At 51.6% G+C, this 27547-nt stretch overlaps 9 protein-coding genes across 9 annotated transcripts; 6 read left to right on the top strand and 3 right to left on the bottom strand.

The window, feature by feature from the left end:
* The first annotated feature begins 2 nt into the window (after window positions 1–2).
* Window positions 3–2628, top strand: F5J12DRAFT_446934 (major facilitator superfamily domain-containing protein). The gene is made up of 10 exons (XM_051739468.1): window positions 3–200; window positions 262–315; window positions 370–431; window positions 482–595; window positions 654–760; window positions 812–935; window positions 987–1369; window positions 1423–1678; window positions 1731–2108; window positions 2170–2628. The coding sequence occupies exons 1-10, from the start codon at window positions 40–42 to the stop codon at window positions 2187–2189; spliced, it is 1659 nt and encodes a 552-aa protein (XP_051603072.1). The 5' UTR covers window positions 3–39; the 3' UTR covers window positions 2190–2628.
* A 1643-nt stretch (window positions 2629–4271) lies between these two features.
* F5J12DRAFT_810222 (uncharacterized protein) lies at window positions 4272–5651 on the bottom strand. Its single transcript, XM_051744772.1, has 5 exons — window positions 5371–5651; window positions 5190–5312; window positions 4905–5120; window positions 4733–4849; window positions 4272–4675 (listed from the first exon to the last, which is right to left on the bottom strand). The coding sequence occupies exons 1-5, from the start codon at window positions 5581–5583 to the stop codon at window positions 4655–4657; spliced, it is 690 nt and encodes a 229-aa protein (XP_051603071.1). The 5' UTR covers window positions 5584–5651; the 3' UTR covers window positions 4272–4654.
* Window positions 5652–6973, top strand: F5J12DRAFT_810219 (uncharacterized protein). Its single transcript, XM_051744771.1, has 4 exons — window positions 5652–6049; window positions 6098–6218; window positions 6282–6363; window positions 6427–6973. The coding sequence occupies exons 1-4, from the start codon at window positions 5661–5663 to the stop codon at window positions 6699–6701; spliced, it is 867 nt and encodes a 288-aa protein (XP_051603070.1). The 5' UTR covers window positions 5652–5660; the 3' UTR covers window positions 6702–6973.
* A 1706-nt stretch (window positions 6974–8679) lies between these two features.
* On the top strand, window positions 8680–10093 carry F5J12DRAFT_810209 (membrane bound O-acyl transferase family-domain-containing protein). The gene is made up of 2 exons (XM_051744770.1): window positions 8680–8979; window positions 9033–10093. The coding sequence occupies exons 1-2, from the start codon at window positions 8749–8751 to the stop codon at window positions 9981–9983; spliced, it is 1182 nt and encodes a 393-aa protein (XP_051603069.1). The 5' UTR covers window positions 8680–8748; the 3' UTR covers window positions 9984–10093.
* Window positions 10094–10170: 77 nt separating this feature from the next.
* On the bottom strand, window positions 10171–14283 carry F5J12DRAFT_810206 (uncharacterized protein). Its single transcript, XM_051744769.1, has 4 exons — window positions 13831–14283; window positions 13299–13777; window positions 12945–13234; window positions 10171–12893 (listed from the first exon to the last, which is right to left on the bottom strand). The coding sequence occupies exons 1-4, from the start codon at window positions 14024–14026 to the stop codon at window positions 10460–10462; spliced, it is 3399 nt and encodes a 1132-aa protein (XP_051603068.1). The 5' UTR covers window positions 14027–14283; the 3' UTR covers window positions 10171–10459.
* A 102-nt stretch (window positions 14284–14385) lies between these two features.
* F5J12DRAFT_810203 (CHAT domain-containing protein) lies at window positions 14386–19092 on the top strand. The gene has a single exon (XM_051744768.1). It carries the CDS (start codon window positions 14684–14686, stop codon window positions 18626–18628), a length of 3945 nt encoding a protein of 1314 aa, XP_051603067.1. The 5' UTR covers window positions 14386–14683; the 3' UTR covers window positions 18629–19092.
* A 957-nt stretch (window positions 19093–20049) lies between these two features.
* F5J12DRAFT_889643 (uncharacterized protein) lies at window positions 20050–22869 on the bottom strand (the record flags this gene model as incomplete). Its single annotated transcript, XM_051747354.1, has 5 exons — window positions 20050–21397; window positions 21462–21550; window positions 21601–22374; window positions 22493–22732; window positions 22759–22869. The coding sequence occupies 5 exons, from the start codon at window positions 22867–22869 to the stop codon at window positions 20050–20052; spliced, it is 2562 nt and encodes an 853-aa protein (XP_051603066.1).
* Window positions 22870–23353: 484 nt separating this feature from the next.
* On the top strand, window positions 23354–24111 carry F5J12DRAFT_810192 (uncharacterized protein). The gene is made up of 3 exons (XM_051744767.1): window positions 23354–23475; window positions 23530–23577; window positions 23630–24111. The coding sequence occupies exons 1-3, from the start codon at window positions 23442–23444 to the stop codon at window positions 23959–23961; spliced, it is 414 nt and encodes a 137-aa protein (XP_051603065.1). The 5' UTR covers window positions 23354–23441; the 3' UTR covers window positions 23962–24111.
* Window positions 24112–25313: 1202 nt separating this feature from the next.
* F5J12DRAFT_446687 (uncharacterized protein) lies at window positions 25314–27175 on the top strand. The gene is made up of 6 exons (XM_051739467.1): window positions 25314–25510; window positions 25572–25594; window positions 25650–25814; window positions 25883–26305; window positions 26366–26729; window positions 26799–27175. The coding sequence occupies exons 1-6, from the start codon at window positions 25383–25385 to the stop codon at window positions 26965–26967; spliced, it is 1272 nt and encodes a 423-aa protein (XP_051603064.1). The 5' UTR covers window positions 25314–25382; the 3' UTR covers window positions 26968–27175.
* Window positions 27176–27547: the final 372 nt, after the last annotated feature.

Raw genomic sequence — 27547 nt, 5'->3', positions numbered from 1 at the left:
CGTGCTAGCCTGAAGGAGTCCTTATAAACCACTCAGACTATGAGGGCCTCCTCATCCACAACACGCGTCGCGATGGCCTCCGTCGACAAAATCGCCTCAGAGCACGGGTCGGCATACCAGGAGAAGTCCCAGTCGAATGCCGCCGTCCTTGACGAGCGTCGTCGCGCGGCCCTCGCCGAGATCGATAATGCCCCCTTCTCGCGAGTATTATATTCTTGGTATCTAATCAGTGTGCTGGCAACACCTAATCTCATTCGCCAGGTGGTTCCACATCAAAGTATGCCTCGTGGCCGGCGTCGGCTTTTTTACGGATGCGTGCGTTCTCTTCACATATCAGTTTGTGACCTCGCTTAATTATCTCGGGCGCAGATATGATATCTTCGCTATTAACATCGCTGCAACAATGCTCGGTTATGTCTATGGCAAAAACGGTTCGTACTCCCCTATTTTCACTCACCCTCTTACACTCACACCCCCGTAGGGGCCTTGTCTACATGGCAAAGTACCGGTGTCAAGGCTGCAACTCCCGTAGGAAACCTCGTCGGTCAGGTCGTGTTCGGTTGGCTTGCAGATCGCCTCGGTCGTAAGCGCATGTGTACGTTCAGCTTCATTTGTCTTTCTGCACCTCCCTGGAGGCCCACGCTTTCTTGCAGATGGTGTCGAGCTCATGATTATGATCATCGCGACCTTTGGTCAGGCTCTCTCGGGTCAAGCCCCAGCTGTAGGCATCATTGGTGCCCTCATCGTATGGCGGTTCATCGTACGCGTAACCCGTCCTCGTCCCCTCGTCGCTACTGAAACACTTTCCTAGATGGGTGTCGGTATTGGTGGTGACTACCCACTCAGTGCCATCATCTCTTCCGAGTTTGCCGCCATTCACAGTCGTGGTCGTCTTATGACCGCCGTCTTCGCCTTCCAAGGCTGGGGCCAACTCGGTACGTGCTCGTTCATGCCTCTCTTAGCTCCAAGCTCATACGTTCCGCTAGCATCTGCTATCGTCGGTCTCGTCGTCGTCTCAGCCTACAAAAGCGAAATCCTCGAGTCAGCCTACCCCGCCGCCAAGCCAGTCGACTACTGTTGGCGTATTCTTATCGGTCTCGGTTGCGTTCCTGGTCTCGTTGCTCTCTATTTCCGTCTTACCATCCCCGAAACACCCCGTTTCACCATGGATATCGAGCGCAATGTCATACAGGCTTCCAAGGACATCGAGAACGTTATCACAACCGGAACATACGTCGTCGACGAGGACGCTCCCATTCAACGCGTCAAGGCTCCCAGAGCTACTTGGCCCGACTTCCGTGCTTACTTCTCCCATTGGCGAAACCTCAAAGTCATCATCGGCACTGCTTATTCGTGGTTCGCTCTTGATGTCCGTCCTCTCTCCCCTCCCCTTGGTCCACCTCCGAGACTGACGCCCCACAGATCGCTTTCTACGGCCTCGGTCTCAATAACTCCGTCATCCTGACGGCCATCAACTTCGGAAACCCCACAACGACAAAGAACACTTCTCTTTACGTTTGGGAGAACCTTAAAAACATTTGTGTTGGAAACCTCATCCTTTCCGTCGCTGGTCTCATTCCCGGATACTGGGTAACTTTCCTTTTTATTGATACGTGGGGTCGCAAGCCCATTCAATTGATGGGCTTCACCGTCCTTACCATCCTCTTCGTCATAATGGGTAAGTTCTTCCTCGTGGTCTTCGCATGACCCAAAAGTAACTCCTTTTACAGGCTTCGCTTATGACAAGCTCACGGAGAACCCTCAAGTCACCAAGGCATTCGTCTTCCTTTATTGCCTCACTAATTTCTTCCAAAACTTCGGCCCCAACACCACCACCTTCATTGTCCCCGGAGAGGCTTTCCCGACACGTTACCGTTCAACCGCACACGGTATCTCTGCCGCATCCGGTAAACTAGGTGCTGTCATCGCCCAACTTGGATTCGGGCAGCTCGTCAATATCGGCGGCACAAACAAATTCGTGAAACACATCATGGAGATATTTGCTTTCTTCATGTTGACGGGCATCTTCTCGACTTTGCTTATCCCCGAGACCAAGCAGAAGACGCTCGAAGACCTGTCGAACGAAGAACAGAGAGGGTACATTACGGGTACGTCCTTGACTCGTTAACCATGGTTGCGAGTGCACTGAGTTTGCCTCTTCATACGCAGGCACTGCGGGGACGTCCTGAACACCCTCTTTTTTTTGTTAGGAGCTGTTTCACCGTCTGTAAGGGATGGTAAAATAGATCTCTCTCTCTTCGGACGGTCTTCAATCTTCATAGGAAATCCAATTTATGTTAATAGCTGTACACCCTTTCTACTTCTTGGTATATTCCTCCTGCTCGTTCACATTAACAAACGTGCCACCTTCTGTTGCTTATGCATATCAATCACAGCGTGTAAACGGAAGCGGTCGGGGGAGATAAGCTAGCGAAGATACACACATGCATGTTGATGAGTGAAGAACTCTGCACAATCTGCGGAAAAATCATCATGCAAAACTAATTACGCTCTGCAATTTGGACCTTGTTAGAGTCCGGAACGTCTGTTGCTGAGGGGAAAGATCAGTCAAACTACAGCCGCTAATCAGACGAATGGCTGTTGAAACGTTGCAGGACTGCGATCCCCTTAATGATACCTGTTTGCAACCTTGATACAAGATGCGGGCGGGAAACACTAGTAGAGTAACTCCGGAAACACACGAATTAATAGGTCGGTAATCCGCGTCTGAATTGTTCTACTGTGGTGCACCCTCGTGGACCTCATGCCACGCAACTCATGATAGCCGTTGCTGGTCACGACTCCATGAACATTTTCTGCGGCAAGGCGGAATACAAGCTTTCTGTAATGTACCTTCGTGGCTCTCCACACGTTGTGCGGTTTATGGCTGCCGCTACTGGCAGCCGGAACCTGATTTACACGCGCAGCACATGGATCGTAATGTTGGATCTAGTAGGTAGGTAAGGCCGCCGATCAAGGTGCACGAATGTAGGAAAATAGAGGACAGTCGCAACGCAACGCTTGAGCCTCCGCCGAAGTTCTGGTTACGGGTGAGCCCGAAACTCGATGCAGGTCATAACCGGCAATACGGGCTTACCTGGGGTCCATGGACCATCGCAGACGAATTGGGAGAGACAAGTACTAGAAAGAGATATTAGGAATATTCGTGATAGTTACACGGGAAGGACGCGATTCGAGTCTGGGATGCAGAGACAGGTTCGCAAGGTGACATTCCCATACACAGAAACAGTCAACCTACGATCCTAACTCTGCATCGTCAGACCCGAATACCACAATCTGTGCGGAATTGGATCGTATGGGAGGGAGTGCGTGGGCAGGTCATGAAAAAAGAAGAAAGACGAAGCGTTGGCTCGTCATCTGCCAAGGTCGCTGAGGAAATCCTTGTGCTCTAGCGAACTCATGGGAGATCCAAAGGGTCCATTAAATAGTCAGCTCGGCACGTAGATATCTCAGCGGAGATGCTGTGTGTCTTCTCGGCTTATCGATGCACAGGAAAGTGGTGCCGAAAGTGGCTGTGTGCTTATTACCGATGCCCTTATGGTTATTGTCCTCGAAGTCCGATATTTGGATGGAGTGTCGAGCTGAAGGGCTGTCCCTTTCATGATGTCAGCAAAAAAGTGCATAAGTAACATTGGTTCTAGAAGTTCAAACCCACTAAGGACTTAGTGTGGAAACGTTCTGACGTCGAAAGATCCCCGATTCTATTTGCTGTGTCGCGTGTGGACCACCCGTCGTAGGAGTCTACAGCAATACACTATATTTGAAAAATCTTCGTGGCTACACGGTTCGCCTCGATTTGTGGAGTGGCAGGTCCAGAGAAGTCCACCGACTATTTCTATAGTTAGGAGAGCTTTTCAAATAAGGTCCGCATCTGGACCAGTCGATTGGGTTGGTGTTTAAAGGCTGGACTTGCATAATATCAGTGCACACCCCGGGTCCATCGCCTTAGCACAGGTCGTGTGAACACCCTCAACCTGCCTCAATCGGGTTGGCCGATACCGTTTCTGAGGGGGTGACGTGATTGGTTTACCATCATGGCAGCTTGAAAAACAAGAATGAAGTCACCGAGGCTGAGTCGGCTGACCGGTGAGCAAAAAGCTCCGCCGTATTACCACCCTCGTGGTTTTGATAGAGCCACTGCTTCGGCCGATTCCAAAAGATGTTTCAGGCGCTCCAGCCGATTAAGACGTCTGTGCATACGCGCATCGTGTTTTTGGAAGTGGAAGTGCTTTGCACATTCTATCGCCTGACCCAAGCGCCATCGGCCGTAGCTTTCAGCCCAACGCAGGAATCATTTCACCCTGCAAAAGCCGAGACCTAGAGAATTCCGGGCTCACACTCACCTGCGCGGCATCATGCAACGGCGAGCTTGCCGCACAGTTATCGCCGGAAGATGAGTAAGGCAAATGACTGCTGTGGCTGACGTGCAAGCTAGGCCACCACGTAATTGTCAAATGCCTCATTGTGAAATCAGAAAGGCCGCACAAGCCTGAGCGTGAGACCGCAAGGCACTTGGGACGCACTAATGTAAGTGATTTGGTCAGGGAAGAACTGTCAACATTTCCTTCAATAGAACATTCTTTGTAGGAAGCAAACACCATCCCGCATGCTGTCGAATCTGCTCGTACAATGTTCATGACGTCGATTTTTTTTTCTATTAAATAGAGTTGGCACCTGATGAGGGAGAGGTAAGAAAATAAACGAAACCCACATAAGAAACCGCATCCAAGTCATACTTGATACCAGCTTCTTCCAACTTCCGTTTACGTTCTCTTTGACGCCTCATCAACCGCTTCTCCGCTTTATGTATGCTATCTTCACTCCGGGGCTACGCGTGCACGCTCCATGTTTATCACTGCAACCAAACGATGAGAACCGCTTACCTTGTGATGTTGTACTCTAACGATCCTGTCCTGGGGTACCTTTCTCCACTTGCGGTTAGCGCCCACCCACAATTCAGGATGGACTTCGTCTTTAGGTATAATTTTGCACTGAAGGATGTGACCCATTAAAAGATAGCTGTCCATCGTCTCTGCAACAATCTGGGACACGGAAGCAGACTCAAACTCGAGGAAAGCGTAGTGTTTTGACTTTCCAGTCTAGGTGTATAGAAAGGGATAGGGTAGCCTTCAGCTCAATAGTAGAGGAGCAGAGATGCTAAAACGAACCTTTTTATTCCGTGAAAGGCGCAGCCTGGTTATTTCCCCGAACTGAGAGAAATAACCTCTGAGCTGATCCTCGTAGAATCCGTGAGGCAGTCGGCTGATGCATAACACGCCCCGATGCTCAGTCTGTTATTTTCCCGGTGTTACAACGAAGGGGGTCGTAAGAATGGCCAAAAGCACTTACAGGTTGCCGCTTGGCTTTTTCGAGTTTCCTCTGGACGGTTGCGTCGTCTTTCGCGATCGTCGGAAGCCTGGATATGTCTACACCCTCCTCCAGTGAGACATCCTCGTCGTCAGAAGAATCCTCGTCCGTAGAAAAGCCGAACAGATAGTTTTCGTCGACTTCTTTAGCGTCCATGTCTGCTTTCTTTTGCTTTAATAGCGTCGCGGACGTCATGATGCACCCGTCTTGTAAAAGTGTCCAGCTGGTATGGAACACAGTACAGCGCGACTGACAAACAGACCCAACTCGACATGAACCACGCCATCATTCCCAAGTCTTACAATCCACATCTGTTCGCTCGGCACTACGAGCTTACTTCGCGCGCCGAGCATATCAAGCATTCCAGTGTTCTCGCTGAACCCGTGCAAGATGAAGAAACCGACTCCCTGAAACGCAAACTGGACCAGTTGCTTCACGCGACATGGGATGATGTCGCTGGTGATACTCACCCACGCAAGACCGAAAAACGTAGAAAGACGGAGATGGACAGGTTGGACGGGCAGGGAGAACTATGCAGGCATCCCAGTTGCACAATTCCGACACGCAGTGACGAGTTTCACACCACAGTGTTCCGCCTGCTGTCTAGTACAAATGGTCCCCAACTCATTTCCTTGAAACCGAAGCCACCACCGCCCATACAGTACATCTACATATCTTTGCAACTACCGCCTTACTGACGTATCACTAGGACTCAGGAACCGGAATGGGAGGACACCGCAAGCAAAGCGGAGGAGAGGAGGCAACGTGCCGAGTCCATCGCAGTAAAATACGATGATCAGTGGTGCGTGTGGGGACCTACTCAAGATAAGGTGATTGCAAAAATGAACACACGATCCATTGTTATAGACGTGCTTATTCTTCGTCGCGGTCAGCTCTGTACCGTTGAAAGGCTCCGTCTGTCTGGTGACCAATTTCCAGCTTCACTGCCATCTGTTGGAGTGATAGAAAAGAGTCGTATGTCCACGTGTTCTCGGCCAAGAAATGGCCACCGAAAAGCCGTCTCCTCCTATGTACCAGCGTCATCTCCACATGAGCTCAAAACGACTTGCGTTTCAATCTTGCCTGCTCAAACCATTCCTACTAGTGGCACAGCCATGGCTCGCAGCTCGAGACGCCGACGCCGGTGGAAGGTAGCCCACGAGAGAACAACTCCAGCCTACTGGAAGCCTCCAGCAAGTTTGCGTGGGAAGGGTATGGGCTACGCATTGGGGTATCCGGGAGGTTGGGGTCATGCCGATGTTCCCGGGAGAGGGTACATTCGGGATACCATGAAGAAGGGGGTTCATGCATAGATGTTGTAGTGGGTTACTATCATTGGGCTGGCGTTGCAAAATGCTGAAATCAAATCGCACTAGATAACATGCAAAGTCAGTTTATTCCGAGGGGACCCTTCAGATACTACATCAGTTCCCAGCTTCAATGTAAGGTATCTGATCGATGAAGTACCAATCTCTCTGGCGGCTGGTAATATACCTTGCGTATTAATTTCCTCTCTATCAGAAGTTTCTCTATTCATGATTGGCATAACACTCGATCTGTTCATGTGATTCTTAGTGTAGTCCTGAGAGCACTGTGTTTGGATTTTGCAACTCCGGCTTGACTCTCAGTGATAGCTTATGTAAGGATCTTTCAGCAACTGCCATGATCACGACACATGTCTGGGCGCCTATCGCTTAGTCCGTAATTAAATGACGAGATGCAAAAATACCTCGCCAGTGTTGATCCACGTCAGTATTCTAGCAGCGGTCAACTATGGGATCGTGGTCAGACTCGTGCTTCATTTTTCTCGATATCTGACGACATTTTGGCAGGCCCACCATTCAGGATTTGCTACTCCTCAGCAAACAAAGGGTCACCCCCACAGGGCCCAACTTGGCGGCATTCCTTGCTCCAGTAATCCTCAGCTACCACGTCATGGCGGTCCTCGTCCAGCTCCCGAGGACAAAACTGTATAGAGTGGCATTACTTCCGTTAGTACTCTGGTTGGCCCTCAGAGCAGGAATGTCGTTGGATTTCTCTGGAAAGCAACCGGAATATGCATATCTCAACAAAGCGTTAGCGGTGAGTTTTCAATCCGTTCAGTATGTTTGTAGCTTACCTCCCAGTTGTGGCTGAACTTAGCTTGTTATGTTCAACTTGGCAATGCGCGCCACAACTTGGACGCTGGTCAACGAGCCATACGTCAAGATCATAGGTCACGACAAAGCTAGATTCTCAAATGGAATCGCCAACAAGGCCAACTCTGGGTCATTCACGACCAGCCCGAACAACATTCGTTCTGTAATGTTGAATGCTTCTGATTTATGTAACAATCTACGGGGTCTGGGGTGGAACTGGTCCAAAGGAATATACGTTCGTTCTCCAACGTTCAAAACCGACTCAAGACTCGTCTTTGCAGCATTGATGCTCGGCCGTTCCTTTTTCTACATGTCCATCTGTGATGCCACGGATCTGTGTGTCAGAGTGTTGGCACCGCAGGGTTCGACAGGATGGTCGATTTTTGACCCGACATTGCCGCCCATACGACGATACTTGCAATCAACGACAATCACTCTACTGGTTGGCTTTGGTGGAATTTCGGTGATAGAGATGTATTATTGTCTCAGCGCCGTTATTTGCGTCGTACTCTTCCAACAGCACCCGTCGCAGTGGCCACCTCTTTTCGATAAGCCATGGTTTGCTACCTCACTTGCTAAGTTCTGGAATCGAGGCTGGCATCAGCTCTTCCGGGAGAGCTTCGTGGCAATCGGATACAAACCCTTGGAAGGCATCTTGGGGCAATACGCTGTCATCGGTGCGTTCCTCGTCTCAGGTGCTTTTCACGACATTGGGATGCGTGGAATGGGTCATGAGGATACCTTGCGTATAGTGAGCTACTTTGTCACGCAAGGTGCTGGGGTGGGACTGGAAAGGCTATGGAGGCAGTTGACTGGGAGGCAAGTAGGCGGATGTCTCGGCTGCTTATGGGTATGGATTTGGCAGTGCCTCTGGGGGCATCTCTTGGTAGATTCATGGGCGCAGGGAGGTTTGATCGCGAGGTCAGCGTTCTTCCCCGCGAGGCCCTTGTCTTGGGCTTTGAGCTCGGCGGGTGTATTGAGGGAACTCAACAGTGTAGCTTGAGTGTAGCAATCGTAGACAGATTACCTAGGACCATTCGTATACCAACGTTCCAACCCCCGCTTGTACAAGTGCACGAAAAACAAACGAGTAAGGTGACCTGGAGGCTTGGAAAATGGCGAGTTCTTCCCAACACGGCACTGTAGGCGCCCAGTTGATATCTTCTGCACTGCCCTATGTTGACAAAGTCCAACTGTTCACTCCGTAGGTTCACGGTCGAAGATGGTCGATCCGTCTGTTAAAATCCCCCTGAATGTTTCAAGCCTCGTGGGCATGGTTTTTCCGCTGCTCGCAGTGTATTTCGTTACTGCGTTCCTGGTGATCTTTCCTGGAACGGTTGTCTGGCGACGATCTCTTCTACCTTTCACGCTTTGGTTTGGGCTCCGCGTGGGTGCTTGCTTGGACGTCTCTGGCGGAGACCCCATCAAGGCACAGGCGAACCAATCGCATGCTGTGAGTGACTGTGCCAATTACAAGGTGCAAGGAGCATTAATGTAGTATCTCAGCTTTTCACCTTCATGATCGTGATGCGCTGCATTGTATGGGCAGTCTATAGCGACCAAGTTCGGCCCATACCAGGTACCACTGCGGATGCGAACGTGAAGCGGGCGTCGTTGAGGGCTGCCCTGCAGAATGCGTGCGATCTGGCATTGGGTTTCCGCGAATTGAGTTGGCAGGGCCCATCCAAACCAAGAACTCTTCTCCAGGTCCCTCCGTCTCAGCAAAGGCTCCCTTTTTTAAGGGGTAGAATTCTTTCCGTGATCTTACATCTCATTCTGGGTGATGCGCTACTATTTGCGTTGCAATCGTTCTCGCCCGAGCTTAGCACTCCAGGGGGAGGGTCCGTATTTGACCCTTCTTTTCCCGCTTCGTGGAGATACCTCAGATCGACTACAATGACCTTTCTTTTCGGCACGCTGATCTACGTGACTACTCGCACAGTCTACGATGCTTTCAGCGTACTTGCCATATTGATTCTTCGACAATCACCCTCGCAATGGCCTCCGTTGTTTTTTGACCCCTGGAAGGCCACCTCGTTGACGGAACTCTGGGGCGACAGATGGCACCACCTGAACCGCAGCTATATGGTTGCACTAGGAGCCAAGCCGGTGTCTCGCATTTTCGGGCGAGCAGCAGGAGTTCTGGGTGCATTCACCATCTCTGGCCTCATGCACGACCTTGGTTTAAGAGCTGTGGGAAGAGGATCTGACTTTGTTGCAATATTTGGGTTTTTCTTTATGATGGGAGTTGGGGTTGTCATGGAATCTACATGGAGGTCTATGAGTGGCCGACTTCCTTCGGGCCTTGGGGGGCGGTTATGGATCTTGAGTTGGTTGGGGCTCTGGGGAAATCGGGCTGCGGATGCTTGGCTGACGAGGGGCGCAGTTGCTTCGGGTCTTGTTCCAGAACCATACCGGCCATTCAAATTGGTTTGGGCCTTTGTCACAGAGTCTTAGGTTATTTTGTGTTGGCTCCGTTGACTTAATCTACTCCGCCACGTTCTAGAGGCGCTATAAACTGACTTAGTGCCACCCCCTCTTGAATGAATCGCCGTAGCTTTTTTGCGTGTGGAGATCCCGTTCTTGGTCTGACGATGGAGCCCGGTGGTCTATGTAGGCGGGCAGAGTCGAGCATCCGACTACATGCAGGTTTCTGATAGAAAACAAGACATGACTGGCAGAGTATGTATTGTAAAGGCATCACGAGAAGCAACTCGAGGCTGAATGTCGAGACAGTCGGCGTCGAGGGAATGTCAGTGATGTCACAAGTAATAGTAACCAAAGAACTCCGCTAGTATTAGGTGCCTCTTACACACAAAAAAGAGCTGGTGAAAACAAGGTAGCTAACAAGCACGAAGCACAGGTTACAGTAGTTCTAACAACTACAAGGCGACAGGGAAATACACGCCAAAAAAATAATGAAGAACTACACGTCACCCTTGGTATTTCTGGATAAGGGCTTTCAGCCTTGCTTTTCCAAAAGCAAGTTCCCCTCTTGATCTTGGGGCTGCGTTCTTACTTGCACTTTTGATGTCCGATACCGCCTCGGAAATCGTAGGGGCCAGGCTAGTAGTCCTGGGCTTATTAGTGGCTTGCGGGAGAGCGAGAGATGCAGTAGATGAGAGCATAGGTACAGCATGTGAAGATGATATCACTGCTGGAACCGTCGTAGCTTTCGCTGGGTTAGCCTGGCGGTTAATGTTGTGTCTGAACTCTGCGTCTGATGATCCTGCGACGGGCGAGGTAAAAGGAGAAGCCTTCGCGGCTGAGAATTTTGGAATACTGGGGGTCACCTTTCGGGGAGGAGGCGAGGGAGCTCCCTTCATGTTAACTTCAGTTGCCTTAGCAGCCCATAGGGAAGCTACGCGCATCACCTTTCCACCTCTGCCCCCTCGGGCCGAACGTACACCGTACTTTCCTTCGATATCCGCCACGCGTGGAGGTAGCCGTGACGACGAAGATGCAGGCAGTGTTTCCCCCTCAGCAACGAGGGGCTTAGAAGCCACAGGAGGATGGAAACTGTCCATCTGAGGAGACGGTGGCTGAAGAGGATTGTTTACCAACAGCCTGCGAGGGGAATTTCTGAACGTCGGGTTCTCAGATCTCTGGTTCTTGTCCAGTGATGAGATAGTTGCAAACCCAGAGGAGCGCGGATTTGGAGATGATGATGTGTCCTTTGAAGCAAAATACCGCTCACTCCCTCTTTCGTCCACTGTGTCTCCTTGGGGGAGTCGCGTCCGCAACTTGTTAGCTAGCGGTTCCGAAGGCGAGGCGAGAGAGATGGTGTCGTCCGTGGCTGGCGGTGCTGTCGTGTCTATCCCTCCAAGCCATGCCGCAACACGTCCCTGTGCCTCTTTTCTGAACTTCCGTGATTCTTCATTTCTGCCTTTCTTTCTCTCCCGTCGCCTCCCCATTCTTTCGTGACCCTCGCCACCGTTTCCATTTTGCCAAATCCCGCGGACACTCTTTCCTTTCTGAGTGCGAGCATCTCCATCATCTTCAGACGGAATCTCTCCGCTTTCTATGTGCTGAGTCCGCTCATCTGAATCGCGGTCTTGCTCTTTGTCTTGAGCCGAACCCTTTACTATTGCATCTCGATCAGCTAGCGTTAAGCTCGAGATAGCACTGTCGTTAACACCGTCAGGGGGGTCCAGATCCCGAGTAGGAATAGTTATTGGCCGCACAAGGCTGCGCACGTCAGGACGCTGCTCTGTGTCTGCGCAGCGAGTCCCTACCTCAGCTATGAGGCGTCGCTCTAGCGCGTCCAATCCACTCTCTTCAGTAAAGTTTCCAGGATTCGTAATTAAGTCGCCACTTTCTGCCGCCGGGAGACGAGGAAATTTAATGGGTGTAATAGCAGCGATGGGTGGTATAGGGGGTGCACAAAGAATATCCGAAGATGCTTGTGAAGACGGGCGGTTGGTCGGGGTTTCTTCGGTAAGGGACTCGCTGACGTGAACTTGCTGATGGATGTTTCTGTTGTTGTCGAGAAGAAAAGAAGCGCTAGGAAGCGACTCGAAAACGTCAGGTACAAGAGCCGGACCCTGAACGCAGAGGTTTGCGTCCGCATTGCCTCTCGGGAGGTCAGCACTAAGATCACCGTTCTGGATCCCAACCTCATCTGCCATACGCTCCAGCATACACACGTTCTCGCTTTTGGAAATTGACCCTGATAACGAATGTTTAGGGGATGGTATTGGTCGAGGGCAGGAGATACCACCCTGTAATCCGTAGGAATTGCACTGGAGAGGTACTGGAATGGAACGAAACTGGGCGTGAGGAGAAGGAAGTGCACGTGGTATCATAGAAGTTTCGAGTTGTGCGCATTGACGGGAGTAGGGTGATGCTGAGCGATGCCGAGAAGATTGATGAAGGTTGTGCGAGATGCGAGATGCGTGCGGCCCCCTCCCTGGGGAGTCGGTGTAGTTCGTAGCACTCGCACCGTTGTGGGAGGAGAGAGGAAGATAACTCGGATAGGGTACGAATATAGGAGAACGAAGTGGTTCCGCAGAGAGGAACTCGCTAGTCGGTGGGTCATGAAATGGTACAGGCACTTGCGGACCTGCGGATGTCGAACGCTGCAGTGGTGTGATGTAAGGGTCCAAGGAATGCTGCCAAGAATGAACAACACTCGTCGCAGAAGACGGGATTTCATGAACGGGCTGCGCCACTCCGGACGACCAAACGGGGTTGTAATCGCCACTGCGATGAGGCTGTAATTCCAGAAGGGGAAGAGGCGGGGATCCGGCACTCGATGGGGATACATGTGAGTGGGGTGGTGAGGGGATAGCGAAGGGTGATGCCAGAGGTTGAGGTAGAGCAAGCGAGTGGTGGACAGTTATGGGCAAGATCAACGATACATCTTCGCTGAGGTGGCTTATGAGACATCAACGTGGCTCCACAACGTACTTGACACACCTTCCGGGAGGCATCTCTACACGTACGTCGAAAGCGCAACTTACCTCAAATAAGCTGTCAGTCGTTCGCCCACTGTCGTCCAGGCGCGAACTTCCTTTAGCACCACGGAAATGACGTGGTACGTCAATGACAAGACGTGCTAACCCCTCAATTCCAGGCGGAAGTGAATACTCGGGGCCACGAAAATCAACTTGGGTGACAACGTCAGCCAAATGTGGAGGGGGCTTCGCTCCAACTAGAGAATTGGATAGGTGCAGGGACCGCGTTAGAAAAACTGTTACACCGCAAGTCTGCTCGGTCGAAGAATCGTGTGAATGCGAAGAGTTGGACTTACAGTAACAAACAGGAGCTTACCCATCTAGATGTGTAGTTTTTCAGCTGTAAATCAATACAGATAGCCTCCCCACCAACGACAGTCCCACTAGTTATGCTGGCGCATGCCCATATCTTACCACCCTCTGCAATTGATACCGCCTGAGGTATTTCTGCTTGAGCGATGGCATCCAAACTTTCCACAACTCTAACTTCACGGGTGTCGGTAACAAGACGCCTGTCACCCCGCCATGCTACACTGACGTTGGCGCGGACCTCGTATCTGATGCTGGCAGGTCCGAATCGTATGGATGCAGGAGACGAAAGCGGGAGCGGAAACCGGAAAAAGAAGGTAGTAAGTCCACGACGTGCGGCATAGTGATGTGCGGGTAGCAGCGGCTCTCCCTCAGCTGGGACATGGTCAGGGTATACTGAATTTGATGGAGGGAGTCCAGGGCCCTGAAATATTCTGCGAGAATGGATAAAGGTAGAAGTTGCACTGTGATCCTGGGAGATGATTTCTTCAAATCGAAGTAATCAGCAGATGGATAGGTACAGGACTTGAAAGAACTACCTTCAATACCGTATAACTCCACTGTCATGGCTCCTATGCCCAGTAAAGAATCCAAGTCAGCACGACTCTCCACTTCCATCTTCCCAGATATGCAACGACCAGCAACGAATATGGGGTCGGAGAGGGTTAACGTGACTTTGACCTTGGAATGGTGTTCAGAAGCATTCATGGGCTGCGGGCGGGACTGTGTAGCCATAGTGGATAGAAGTGCAAGCCTATTCAAGCAATGAAGTCGTTCGGTTGGGCAGTGAAGCTTGAAGTTTAAGGTCGATGGACAGCAACGAGAAGCGGCGGCGAATAGAGCTTAGAAATCCAGCGGAAGCGCGCCATCTGTTGAATTCGGATACAACCAGCATAGCTCAATCCATGAAGTTCATACTCGAGCACACATCTGTATCGTTCCAACTTTTATGTATGGTGCCCCGTTGAAACGTTGAAGCTGCAAGGTTCGCTACTGCGGCTTACATAATCATTTTTCCTTGTCCAATCAGCGGTTTGTTTTGTCATGTTAGGTTCAGATGGAGGTCGTTTCCAAATATGGTAGCCTTGCAAGCACTCCAACAACCAGTGGTGAAATTCAAGCTACCCTTAGCTTGATGGCCACAGACAGGTATTACATCTGGTCAATCGTGTTATTGACCCCGCTAACTGTTGCTGCTTTTACGGGTACAGTAAACCCTCCGAAGGGGACAACTGTGATCCAGTCGAGCTTGTGAGGCAGAAGGTACAGTCATTGAGCACTGAAGACCCAGGGTATCCCTCGGCTCTGCATGAATTTACAGATGCTTTGTACGATCGGTTTAAAAGTACAGGGATCCTCTCCGACCTCGATGAATTTATCGAACGCGACGAAATGTTGTTGTCACTATACACTCAGGATCATCCCATTCATCTGGTAGCCCTGGGTAACCTCGGCCTGGCATTCCGGGATCGTTTTACATTGGGAGGGATCTTGGAGGACTTAGAAAAGGCTATCGGATATCTTTCTATGCTGATGGATCGCTGCGGTCCTGATTCCGCGTACTTCATACTCTCTGCCACAAACCTCGCTAGCACTCTGGCTCTTCGTTACCGCCAAACGTCGGATGCAGCAGACCTGACTAGAGCCATTGAAATTTACTCTTCTGCTCTGTCAAAGTGCTCCGATGATAATCCTACCCGTGATAGTCTCCTCAATAACTATGCCAACGCCCTTTGCAGTAAGTTCGAACTGTTCGGCGATCAAGCGGACCTAGAGGCAGCTCTGGAGAACTACAGGATTTGCTTGAATCTACGTCCTCCTGGCCATATGAGGAGGTCCTCCCTTCTCACAAATATCGGCGACGCACTACGGCTCAGATTTACCTTGGACCAAAACTTGTCTGATTTGGAGGAAGCAATCACATGCTACAACGACGCACTGCAGTCGTGTGCCGCAGGACAGAGTGGATATGTCACGTTGTTGACCAGCCTTGGTGTTGCTCTGTGTTCTTCTTTTGAAGTGCAGGGAGATGCGGAGCAAGTAGAGAAGGCTTTAGCTTGCTACCGTAGTGCTCTTTCTGCGTCTTCTGGCGTGGGATCAGAACACATACGGCTGCTCGATTGCTTCGGCAATGCTCTCCAGTTACGCCACCAGAACACGGGCGATATCGAGGATCTTAACTTTTCGGTACAACTCTTATCAACATCACTTGAACTACAGCCGACATCCTCGACTGAACGGCCCGTTACCCTCCTCCATCTTGGTAATAGCCTACTAATGCGATTCAATATCACCGGTGATCTCGCAGACCTTAACACCTCAGTTGACCGCCTCGAAGTGGCCTTACAACTCTGCGGCAGGACACACCAATTTCGTCCCTTCATCCTTGCTGCACATGGTGACGCGGTCCTTGCACGTTTCAAAGAGGGTGGCGATATTGGAGATCTCGATCTTGCTATTGCACAATCCAAGGCGGCTTTGCTGGGCTTCCCCACCCGCTCTTCGTATCCTGCGCTTCTACACCTCAATGATGCATTACTGGCTCGCTTTGGGCGATATAGAGACATCAGCGACTTGCACGCTGTGATCAACCAGTGTGACGATGTCCTGAATGCTCTGCCACCGACCCATTCCCTATTTGCTCGATTCAAAGGAAACCGCGCTTTCGCGTTCCTTGAAAGGTTCCAGCATGAGGGTAAGAGTAACCCTGCAGATCTCAATCTTGCAATAGATTCTCTCCGTGATATAGAGAGTCGTTTGCCTGAAGGAGAGGGGTTGTTCGTTTCTGTCCACTTGCACCTCGCCATCGCACTTGAAGTGCGCTTCAACTCGAAAGGGGACGAGGCGGACCTTTATACGGCCATTCAACACTGCCGCATCGCGCATCGGAGTTGCGCTCGAAAAAATTCGAGTTACCCAGCCGTGGTTATGCAACTGGGGATCAACCTGCTTCTGCTATATACCTTTCACGGCAATGGTGGCAACTTGGATGAATCTATTGTATGCATGGCGGACGCAGATGAATTGCTTTCCAAGCGACCTGGAAATACCCACTATTTCGCATGTCTAGTCAACCTTGGGTCGGCTTTCTATAAGCGATTCGCCTCGCGAGGCGACCACACTGACTTGGACACAGCCATCGAGTACACGACAAGGGCACTTGAGGTCCCCACCTACCAAGATAAAGTCCCCGTCCTCATTAACCTGGGTACGATGCTCTGTACTCGACACAAGGAAACCCACGTTCTCGCTGATTTGAAACAATGCATCCAGTATTTCGAATCTGCTTTTGCCACAATTCCTCCAGCGCATCCTGAACGAGCCACCTTATTGGTTTGTTTTGCTCAGGCGCTATGTAGGTTGGCAAAGGCTGAGGATGACGTACGTCACTTAGAACTGGCCATCCAATACCTTCGAGACGCAATCTCGATAGGGCGAAGTGATCCTTATTTTCCGTTTACTGTTGCGCACCTTGTTGACGTGCAGAGGCGCCTTGCTATGCGCCAGCATGACAATGACCAGCTCCAAGCTAGTCTAGATGCTCTCAGGGCCCTCTCGCATTTGATTCCTAAGGAGCATCCTGCCCTCAAAACGGTGTATCTCTCCTCGGCATCCCTGTTACTGCATATGTTCTCCCTCAACGAAGATCCGCTTCTCCTGGACGAAGCTTTCAGCTGTTTCGCCAGTGCTGCAGCGCGCCCATTATTAGGTCGCGATCTTCCCGTTTCATTAAAATGGGCAAAACAAGCGGAGAGGCTACACCACTCCTCGGAACTTCAGGCATACCGAGTGTCACTCTCGTCATTGGATACGTTCACGCATTCCACCCTGGCCGTCTCCTCGCGTCACAAATACCTTTCGCAGAGCAAAAACGCCAAGTATATCAACCTGCTGCCATCTAAAGCAATGGCGTGTGCAATAGAACGCAGGTCTTTAGAAGTGGCAGTTGAACTTTCGGAACAGGGTCGAGGACTCATTTGGCACCAGCTAGCCCACACACGTACTCCGCTAGACGCGTTGCGCCAAGCCGGCGAGGACGGCATGGCCCTCGCCTCTGATTTCGAACGGGTTTCTGCGCAGCTCGAGAGATGGAGTTCGCGCTCTATTTCTGAGATGACAGCGCAAGCGTCTCGTCTGACTGCGGAAGAAGATACTCGTCTATATAAGCAACGCCACCGTGAATGGGTGGAGATTATAAACCGTGTTCGGGAAAAAAAAGGTTTTGAGTCTTTCCTACGTGCTTTTGCGTACAACGAATTGCAAGAAGCTGCTGTCGGAGGACCGGCAATCCTCCTGAACGCACACGAGAAGCACTGTGACGCCATCGTCGTCACGAAGGATCGACCACCGCTCTTGATTCCCCTCCAAAGCACGTCAGTCACTGAGCTCGTCACGATGGGCGAGACAATTTACAGGGTGTTGAAAGAAACAGGCTACGTAGGGGAAGGGAAGGTGCGGGAAAGGCGACTCGTGCCTGTTCTCCGAAAACTCTGGGATGTCGTTGTTGAGCCTATCGTAAACGAACTATTGAAATTCCTACCGCGAGGATCGCGGGTCTGGTTTTGTCCGACTTCCAAGTTCACTACTCTACCCCTCCATGCAGCTGGTCCTTATCGTAGGGGTCTTCCAAATCTGCCTGATATCTACATTTGTTCGTACACACCCAGCCTTTCCGCCCTCAACAGGTCAAGGTCCCAGAAATCCCACCTTGTGTCCGCGCCACCGTCGTCTTTCCTCGCCATCGGGCAATCAAACTCAGCAATTAATGGGAGCCAAGAAAGTGAACTGCAGTCTGTCAGCGCGGAGCTTGCTCTCGTCGAATCGTTGATTCCGTCATCATCCCTCTCATTCAAGCGGATCTCTGGCGACGAGGGGACAGCAGACACCGCGATCGAGGGTTTGCGAACACACGCGTGGGTACATCTCGCGTGTCACGGAAAGCAAGATCTAGGAGATCCGTTTGCGTCAGCTTTTTCCTTAAAGGATCGTCCGATCAGCTTGCTCGATATCATCCGCGCAGAACCGGAAAACCCGGCCTTTGCATTTCTCTCGGCATGTGACACTGCCGTCGGTGATGAGCACACACCCGACGAGGTTATCCACCTCGCTGCGGGGATGCAATTTGCTGGATTCAGGAGCGTGATCGGGACTATGTGGGCTGTGGATGATTCTACGGCCCAACACATGGTGAGGGAGTTTTATAAGCACATGTTTAGCGGAGACAAAGCACCAGACTCCACGCAAGCGGCCAAAGCTTTGAACAAAGCTTCAAAAACAGTCGACAAGAATGTCGTGCCATTAGACCAGCGGATCGTCTTCATACACATCGGAGTTTGACAATATGCTTCGACGTTGGAACCACTATTGTACTCTAGGCCATTCGTCCTGTTTCGAAATCTCAGAGATACCAAGTTGCATTGAATTTGTCTACATGGATACACAGGTATACCCCGTACTTTTAGTTGTTACATGTAACGGGCCACATTCTAGTTAGCAAAAAGCTGTTCACCTCGAGCTATTATGGAAGAGCGGACAAGCCCCAGAATAAAAGCTTGCCACCCTTGACAATAAGGTGAAAATGTTTCATGTTGCACCCCAAACTTCAGAAGCCGCCACCAGAAATCAAGGCGGCGTCTGTACACATAACGGTGCGAGCAGTACTTTGTACTCGTCGAACCTCGGCATGGATTCAGCTTGTAGAGCAGCAAATGCGAACGTCGTGGCGGACACGTTGGAATTGCACGGATCTTTGGACATTGAAGAAGATGGAAGAGAAAAAATGAAAGTCTTCAACAAACCCGGCCTGTTTTTATTTGGTAACCCAGTCCGCGTGCCAAACACAACCAAAGTGAATCGGACAAGAATCAACGATATAAGCATTGCAGAGGGCGAGGATCGAGAAAGACATGAAAAATTGCTGTAAGTATGTATGTAGTCAAACCACCCAACATAAACCAAGGCCAACGTGGTATGATATCGAGTGGAAGAGGTGGTTCGAGAAAAATTCGCCAGCAGTTTGGTTGGCCTTTAACAGGGTCCAGTGGTATGGAGAGCGTCAAATGACAACGATGGAATGTTATATGCAGACAGCGACGACATGCAGATGCGGACAAGTTGCAAGGGGTATTTTCATTTTCCGAGTTTCCTGTTCCGTTTCAAAACAATTTAGATTGGAGTGACACCTCTTGGGATTTATGTATGTAAAGCCAAAAAAAATCGCATATGTATCACCTTTAGATCGAGTGGGTTAGTTGACAGATGCAATGACGGGAGTCGGTGGAGGTGCGTGCGTCATATATGGTCATAATGCACGGAGGCCACTGATACCTCCACACACTGCCAAGCTGTGTATGCAAGCGTTCCAGATAGCCAGACCCAGAACGGCAAATTGCGTATTATCAAGGCAAAAACCGCCTTGAGACGGGGTGGGGAGGAGGAAGGCGTGCAACAGGCGATGTTGAAACACGTAACGCTACATAGGCATGGAATGGACGGTGGTTTGTTCGCGTGAGGAATAGAGGCGATGAGGGCGTACGAAGGAAGTTTAAATGGTCTTCCTACGCTGTAAAACTTGTACAGATTTTGCTTTCGCAAGGTTGGATAGTGCCATCGTGTTGGCAGGCGCGCCAGGTGGTGCTCCCACAGCATGGACTAGGGCAGGGGGGATATGTATCGGCAAGAGGAACGAGGAAGAGGGAGCCCCACCAACCATAATTATCTCCATAAATAAACCAAAAGGGCAGGACACTCTGCGGGGTTTAACCAAGAGCAAAGCGCAACGTGCTCGAGCTCGCCTCATCGCCTGGGTGTTCTATCGGTGAGACGTGTACAACATGGGGATGGTGCGAAAGCGACATGTCTGCCGGAACGCCAGGAGTAACACTACCACCCATATGCATGGAGGCCAGTCCCAGCTCATACCATCCTGTCACGTCCGTCGTGGAACCAGTGGTGGTAGCCACAGCGCCAACACTCATGTTCCCTGGGGTATTATTACTGGTCCGGCATACGGTGGAGGGAACATTCGTGTCCACTTGACAATTATTTATACCATCACCTTCCAGCATCGCATATAAAAACGACGTCCATTCGCCGGCATGGTGATGTGGCTGTGATCGATCATCACCCCCTCCTTGATGAACGTCATCTGCTGCGGGATGATGCATCGAAACCATGGACATAGGCACGGTATTAATGCCCGGATTGCGTGTAGGAGAAACGAAAAGCCCAACGCCGATGGCTTGAGTCTGACACCCCGGGTAGCGGTCTGATATGCTCCACTCCATGAGCCTTCGTCGATCCGGAGGCGTCCCACGACCCATAAACGCACGAGGCGGTTCCGAGAGGAGGGGCACGTGTAATGATGAGAGCGGAGGAAACTGATGGCGAAGAGGGAGCGCCAGACTGGTCGAAGGACTAGGCATTGTCGCGAGTCCCGCTGACACCGTCATTTGCGACTCGTCCGATGTTGTAAAAAGAGAAGACGAATGCGCCGCGCTTGCTGATGCATGATTTTCCTTATCCGCCAGGTCAACAGGCCCTCTCTGCGACTGTCCCATGCAATCGACATCCATCATCGTGTCCTCGCCCTTTGCATCCATTACCTTCAGGTTCTCCCCTAGCAGTTGCTGCATCGCTGCACCACTTTTCCCATTTGTTCCCTCCATATCCAAGTCCACACGGTTTTCCCCATCCGCATCCCCTTCGAGCTCCCCAAGTTCATCTTCATCCTCGTAATCGTCGTCGTCGTCGTCCATATCCGCATCTATATCCATATCGACGTCCACATCCACATCTGATTCGGCCCACAGAGCTTCCCTCTCAATCTCTGCTTCCGCTTCCTGGGGACTATCGTTCGACGATCGCTTCCCTGGAACGGAGCCAACGCCCAAAACAGACCGGGAGCTCCACGTGTAACTCGCAGGAGTGTATAACCTGAAGCGTGTTTGGGGTGGTTGTGTGGCATGAGCCGAGTCTTCTTGCGTGGGGAATTCGGGAGAGGAAGTTGTCGTAGTGCTGGGCGATACATGGGAAATCGCATTCACAACAGAACTTGCCTCGGACGCGACGACAGCCTTGATCGTTTCGAAACCAAAACGCCGAGCCCTATATACACCAGATCGCATGATTAGCGATATCCCATTATATCAAAAGAACGAACAACACGTACAGGTATTCCACCCGTTCCTGACACGCTAACTTCCATATATTGACCTCACGATCTCGGCCAGGTATCTGCGTGAAAGGTGGGCGGACGTACTGCAGTTGCGGTGGGTGGGGCTCAGTTGGTGGTGGATTAGAGAAGGGACCGGGAGCTGCGGCACATGCGGATGAGGGTGAGAATCTTCGTGCGGATTGCAGTGGTGCGCATCGAGATGAAGTGACATTCCAGAATCGAAATTGGGTGGAAGGCCGTCAAAGGAAATGAGATTGTCCAGCGGCGGGTCAAGCGAGAGATGAGAGGGATGTGGCGACAACACCGCTGGTTGTGCGGATGTACAGCCTTCCGCAGACAATGGTGGGGGATGTGGTGTCGAGGGAGAAAGGGAATCTGAAGGCAGAGAGACGGGCTCGATGGATACAAGAAGAGGTAATGGTTCAGTTAGCGGTGAGGGAGGACCTGATGACGTATGTCGGTCATGACCTGAGGGCGAGGGCGAAGGGGACGGAGTAAGAGGTGTCAACGGTGTCAAAGGTTCTGACTCTGGCGACGATGGAGCACAGGGCACGAGCGGCGGCGACAGGGGGAGGGGTGCAATCGTAGCATCGGTAGATATTGGCGGAACCGAGGGTGCAGACACATCGGTGGCTTTGTTGTCTACAGAGGGCGAGGAATTTGAATCATCCGTGAGCATCAAGATCGACGACTGATCAGCGAAGCTGTCACAAGGGGCAGGGCCCAAGTAAGAGGTGGATGAGGGTTCTCCATCATTCGACGATATCGGGACGGAAGAGGCAGTCCCATTGACAAAGTTCACTGGACACTCAGGTATGGATGGTATGTGAGCGGCATTTTCACAGGACGGGATTCTAGCATAACCGTTACCGAAGGTTGCAAACAAGAAGGCATGAGACTTGCCTGTCTGTGCCAAAGATACGTTTAGGTGTCAGTGGCGAGGGCGGCGGTGACGATGGGCGCTTAAAGGACTGTCAACGTGTAAGGGGGCGTGGCGTCCGAGAGGGAGCCAAGAGGCAACCTACCTGAGGAGTTTCCTTCCTAGATGAAGCGGCTGCAACGGAGTTGGCATGAGCAAAGTTCTCCTTGCGCCTCTTTCTAGGTCGACCACGAGGGGAAATGGAGAGGCTGTCGAGGTCGAGAGCGAGGCGCTGTCGCTTGAGGGCACGGAGAGCGCGAGGGGTAAGTTCGTTCTCTGGGTCAGAGGACGAGGAGTCTGGGTCGGGTTCCGAGTCGGCGACAGGAGCGGGGATACGAGGTCTGTGCTGACGATGGGATTTGAGGTGGTGACTCGCTTGGCGAAGCGGAGGGGGCGACGGATGATTGTGAGCCGCGTGAGCATGTGCGAGCCTGGAAGAGAGCGACGGGGGGGACAGGAAAGGGAGACTGCAGCAGCAGCCATGGAGACGTGGGAGTGTGGGCGGCGTCCCAGACTCTCTGTCTCAGACAAGTCTGTGCGAGGATTGCTCGATCGCCAGGCAGTTGGGTGCAACTGATCGGAAACTTGCAGGCGGTGGGTGGGATGAGGTCACGGTGAGACTGGAATAGGGAAGGAGGAACGGGAAAGAAAAATGATTAGCACACGCACGTCCACATACAGCAGTCACCAGGGTGGTGTTAGTGCGAATGCCACACCCACAGCAGCAGCAGTAGCAGCACACACACACCACAAAGTAGAAGTGTCCTACTTACGCTTAGATCTTTGGAGCGGGACTGTCAGTGGCTGATCGACAAGCGAATTGAATACCGGCGTCGACGGGTCTTCCCAGTTGCGTGTCACCGTCGGACTCGACGCGGGAGACAGCCTGATTCCCACACTCTGCCCTGCACAGCCACCAGTAAACAATGGCGTCACCACGCACGGACCAGGCACGTGATCCGCGTCCACCCCATGACATCACGCGCTCCTTCGACGTCATTCAACGCACACACCAGATATATATTCCGCGTCCAACGCGACAACATGTAGCAAGCATGAGTGACAAGTACACCGACGACAAAATGCGACGTACGCCAAGACGCGTTTCGGTCCTCGGGTGAAATAGCTAATCTTCAACCGCAGCCTCGGCGAATACGTCACGCACAGGAAACTACCCTCCGCAAGGGGACAGTGAGTAACCTGTGTTGTTTCGGTGTCTTTTCATTCACAAAGACTCACTTAGCCACATCGTCGGGAGGTTATGGTGCATCGAACACGTTCTCGCCCAGAATACAGCGCGGCGTTGATGTGTTCGCTGATTCAGACAACTCTGCGAGCACTCATCCTGCTACAACTGCAATCCAGCAGAGTACGACGGGTACAGACCTGAGTGGGGAGATGCAGGACGCGCAGCAAGGGGTGGATCGGGACGCAAGAGCAGCATTCCAGGAACGTCCTGGTGGTCGATCGCTTCGAGGAGGGGACGACGGAGCATCACTGGATAGCCGCGAGGAGGCGGAGGCGGCACTGAGGGATCGATACGCGCTCTCAGGAGTAATGCCTGAGTCGGACTGAGGAGGGGGGGAAGGGGCAAGCAGGTGTTCGAGGTTGGGTTGGTGGACTTTTATAAATTGGCAGCCCTGGAGGAGGTCCGGATACATACATACATATGTGAACTTACGCGAGCGTTCCAATGCCGCAGATCAAATGAAAGGAAGCTCGACGCTCGATCCATAAATGAAGTCTATGTGAGGAAAACCCTCCGCGCTGACAGATTCACCGATGGAATCCGAGCCCTGGATTGGCAACTTTCACTGCCGAATTGTACTCGATCAAGGCACGGAAGGAAATCCCCTGGTCGTGATAAGACAACTCTGCTCCACTCCACCACCGAACAACAGCGTTGCACGCTTCGGATCATAATAGCACTGACAGAATCCGACCAGGAGGGCATACTACAGCAAGACCCCCCCCCCCCCCCAACTAGCACACTCACTTCCCACCCAATCACAGACCGGATGCGTTAGTAACCCGTTAAGTTCTCTTGGAAAAAGAGAAGAGGCTCCAAGATCACACTCCCGTGCACCGCCAACGGAGGGTTCTTCTCAATTCCATTTTGATGTGAACATGTCTGTATGGGCACAATCGTACCACAGGCATGCTTCCTCCTCCTTTCTGCTTCTCAGCTGGCAGCCTCATCATGGCGCAAGTTCAGAACTCCGACTCTTTCACAACAAGGCCCTTTACAAAGGCGCCAAATATCGGTATCGAGGCAGTTGATACCTTCCACCGTCACTTCCGGTGAAGTAGAGTTCGAGGTTTCCGCATGCCACGGACCTCGATATGGTGATAACCTTGAGCCATCTCAACACCGAAGACCGTCGTGTGATCACCCTCATCTCTTAATTTAAATATCGAGTCCAAACGCAGAAGTGTGTCCAATGATAGGCACGTCGCGAAGACGCCTTGTTACACACGAGCCCCGCTGCTGCCTCAAAATAGGCGTTAAATCGAGTATTACGGTGGACGAACTCGATAAACCCGGTTCGAACATCCGATCTAAAAGAACTCTTGGGTGGATATGCTATCTTGTACGCAGTTGTAGAGTCGCAGGGCGCTGCGCAACGGCACACGTTTAGCACATCGTTGGCAAATCAGGGAACCCGTTTGTTGGAATTCTTGCCAAGTTCAGAACCATGAGTACTGAGTTCGATACTCCAATCAGCAAGGGTGGTGGTTTTGATAGTGCTAAAATCACGATCCCGCAAATTAGCAGTACTTACTTGGTGAAATATACCCGCGTCCCAGTGGTACAATTAACGCAAGCACATGATGCCAAGGTTTGCAGGAATTGTGGTCTGGCAGCGCTGCGGGTGGCGGGCAGGTACAAACTGCGGGGGCGCTCGTAGAATCAGCCGTACCGCCACCCCCACGTGGACTCTGGTACATATAATACCCCGGCGTCGTCCTGTTCCGCTGTCAAGTATTACGACCCCATGTCAGAACGAGTCGAGGCATCGAGCCTACGGTCATCGCGTGCAGACGTGTGGGACCTCAAGGAAATCACCTTCGGTACGGGTGAACGGAGGCGCAAAGTCAAGATCATAACGCAAAACTTCAACGGGTAAGTAACAACGCGACAGCAAGACGCGAATTTCTGGAGCTCACGCCGTTGTTGTTTTCAGCCCATGCTCGTTCATCGCAATATGTATGTATGATCTGAGACTACCCGACGTGTCCAGAGTCAACTGACGCGTGTATAGGCAATATACTCATCCTCCGAGGCGACATACAGATCCAGCCGTATGAACGCACCAGTGTATCCTACGAATTTCTATCGCAGCTCGTTGGAGAATATCTTCTCTTGAGTTGTACAGATCCCGACATCGACATATCCGCAGCTCTCTCTGTCATGCCCACTACTACAAGTAACGTCTCTCCGCTTTCCTTCGTCCCTTCTCTCACAAACCCCTCGTATGCCTATACCTCTCGACAGAGGGTCTTGATCTAAACCCACAATTTACTGCCGTCGATTCATTTAGACCAGGCGAAGGCGGTGGCGAGCTCCAGCTATTCTCCAAAGCTGGTATCAGACTCCTTCATGGCTGGGTCGTGGATCCCGAGAGTCCCGCAGCATCGGTCCTTTCTCGCGTCAGCGACTATGACAGCGCAGTCACGCTCATAGCAGATGCCGATCACATTACCAAGGGAAAACTCTTGCATTCGGACGTGTTTGACGACTCAAACGAGCCTGGACCGAGTCGCAGTGATACCCTGCCCAGCAACACGGCCGGACCCAGCTCGTTAGCAGCAGGCGCAAATAGTCAGTCAAGCACAGAGCCAAGCAATCAATTCCAGTTCGAACCGCGCAGTCCGAGCGAAGCGTATTCCGAACAAGACCGACAGAAGATCGAATCTGGTTAGTCAGTTCCTGTCGGTACATATATTCGTGCTGATTTTTCTTGCGTCGTTTGTCTAGCTCTTGTTGCACAGGGATTTTTGGACTCGACCCAGTCTCAGCTGACTTACTATGGACTGTTCCAACTCGCCACAGCTGTCGAGCCAGGTTCGCTCGTTGCGCTATTTCGAAACTCACACCTCTCGGTGCTGCACAAGCCCGAAGGCGAGGATTCTGCTCTATACACGCTCGTCACGGATAACGTCTTTCTCCACGAATCGTCGGTAGTGTGGGAGCGTCTGGAAGACGTCGATGGTGGATGGTCGACGTTCGTCGACTGCGATTTTGTCAAGTCGTCACCAGCGGGAGGTGACTTTGCTGGCCAGACTGCGGAAGCTGCAGCCAGAGCCTACGAAGTTGCAGCCGGAGTCGGAGACCCAGCAGAGTACGTTCTTACACTTACCATGTCGATGATTTCCGGTTCACATTGACGTTGCTGCCCTTGGTATTATAGTCATGAATTAGCAAGACGGCTTCAGGCAGAGGAAGATGCACGCGCACGGCAGCTTTACCTACAAAGAGAACGACAACGTGCGGAGCGGCAGAGAAGTCAGGCGAATCCGATTGGCGATGGTGAGAGTCGGAAAACGAAGAAGGCGAAAGACAAGTGTATTATTATGTAGGCTTGGTGGCTTCGATACCCTAAACAACTTTCATGTGATTCTTTTCCGGGCCTACGAACGCGACACCAAGACCGAGGGTAACAGTGTAATGGCGAAATGCCGATGGGCTGTACGGGCAACAAGGTCAGTGGCACCGCAGAATGCCAAGGGCATTGTTTAGGATCACCGCATTATGCTTCGTGAACATGATAATGGCGGACATTCAAAGACGCCGTGGTAAAAAAATCTTTCCTGGATCGGCAGGAAAGGATTTCAGTTTTCTGCTGTCGTACCGTGACTTAACTAGGCTCGGACTAAGATTTTGGGGATTCGAAGATCGTCAAGGCGTAAAGTTCCCTCGAAGCAAGGTGGCACTTGCCACATCATTTACGTGTCCGAAACCCTCCGCATCAAGTAGCACAAGTTTCGCAGCGCCGTTGGTAATTGGAATGTAATACCCAGAGTGATGGGTGTCATCATGATAGGTGCTCCATTGACTCCACGTCTCCCGTTGCCACGTCAAAGCGAAGATGGGAGAAATATTTGTATTTGCACACCGCGCATCACTCACTCTGGTCCAGGCGGTTCCATCGACTGACCT

This window comes from Pisolithus orientalis, assembly GCF_024613125.1.
Source record: "Pisolithus orientalis strain OTSU chromosome Unknown F5J12scaffold_5, whole genome shotgun sequence".
NCBI lineage: Eukaryota > Fungi > Basidiomycota > Agaricomycetes > Boletales > Pisolithaceae > Pisolithus > Pisolithus orientalis.
Note: the sequence above shows the minus strand (reverse complement) of the source record. Positions and strands in the feature narration are given on the sequence as shown.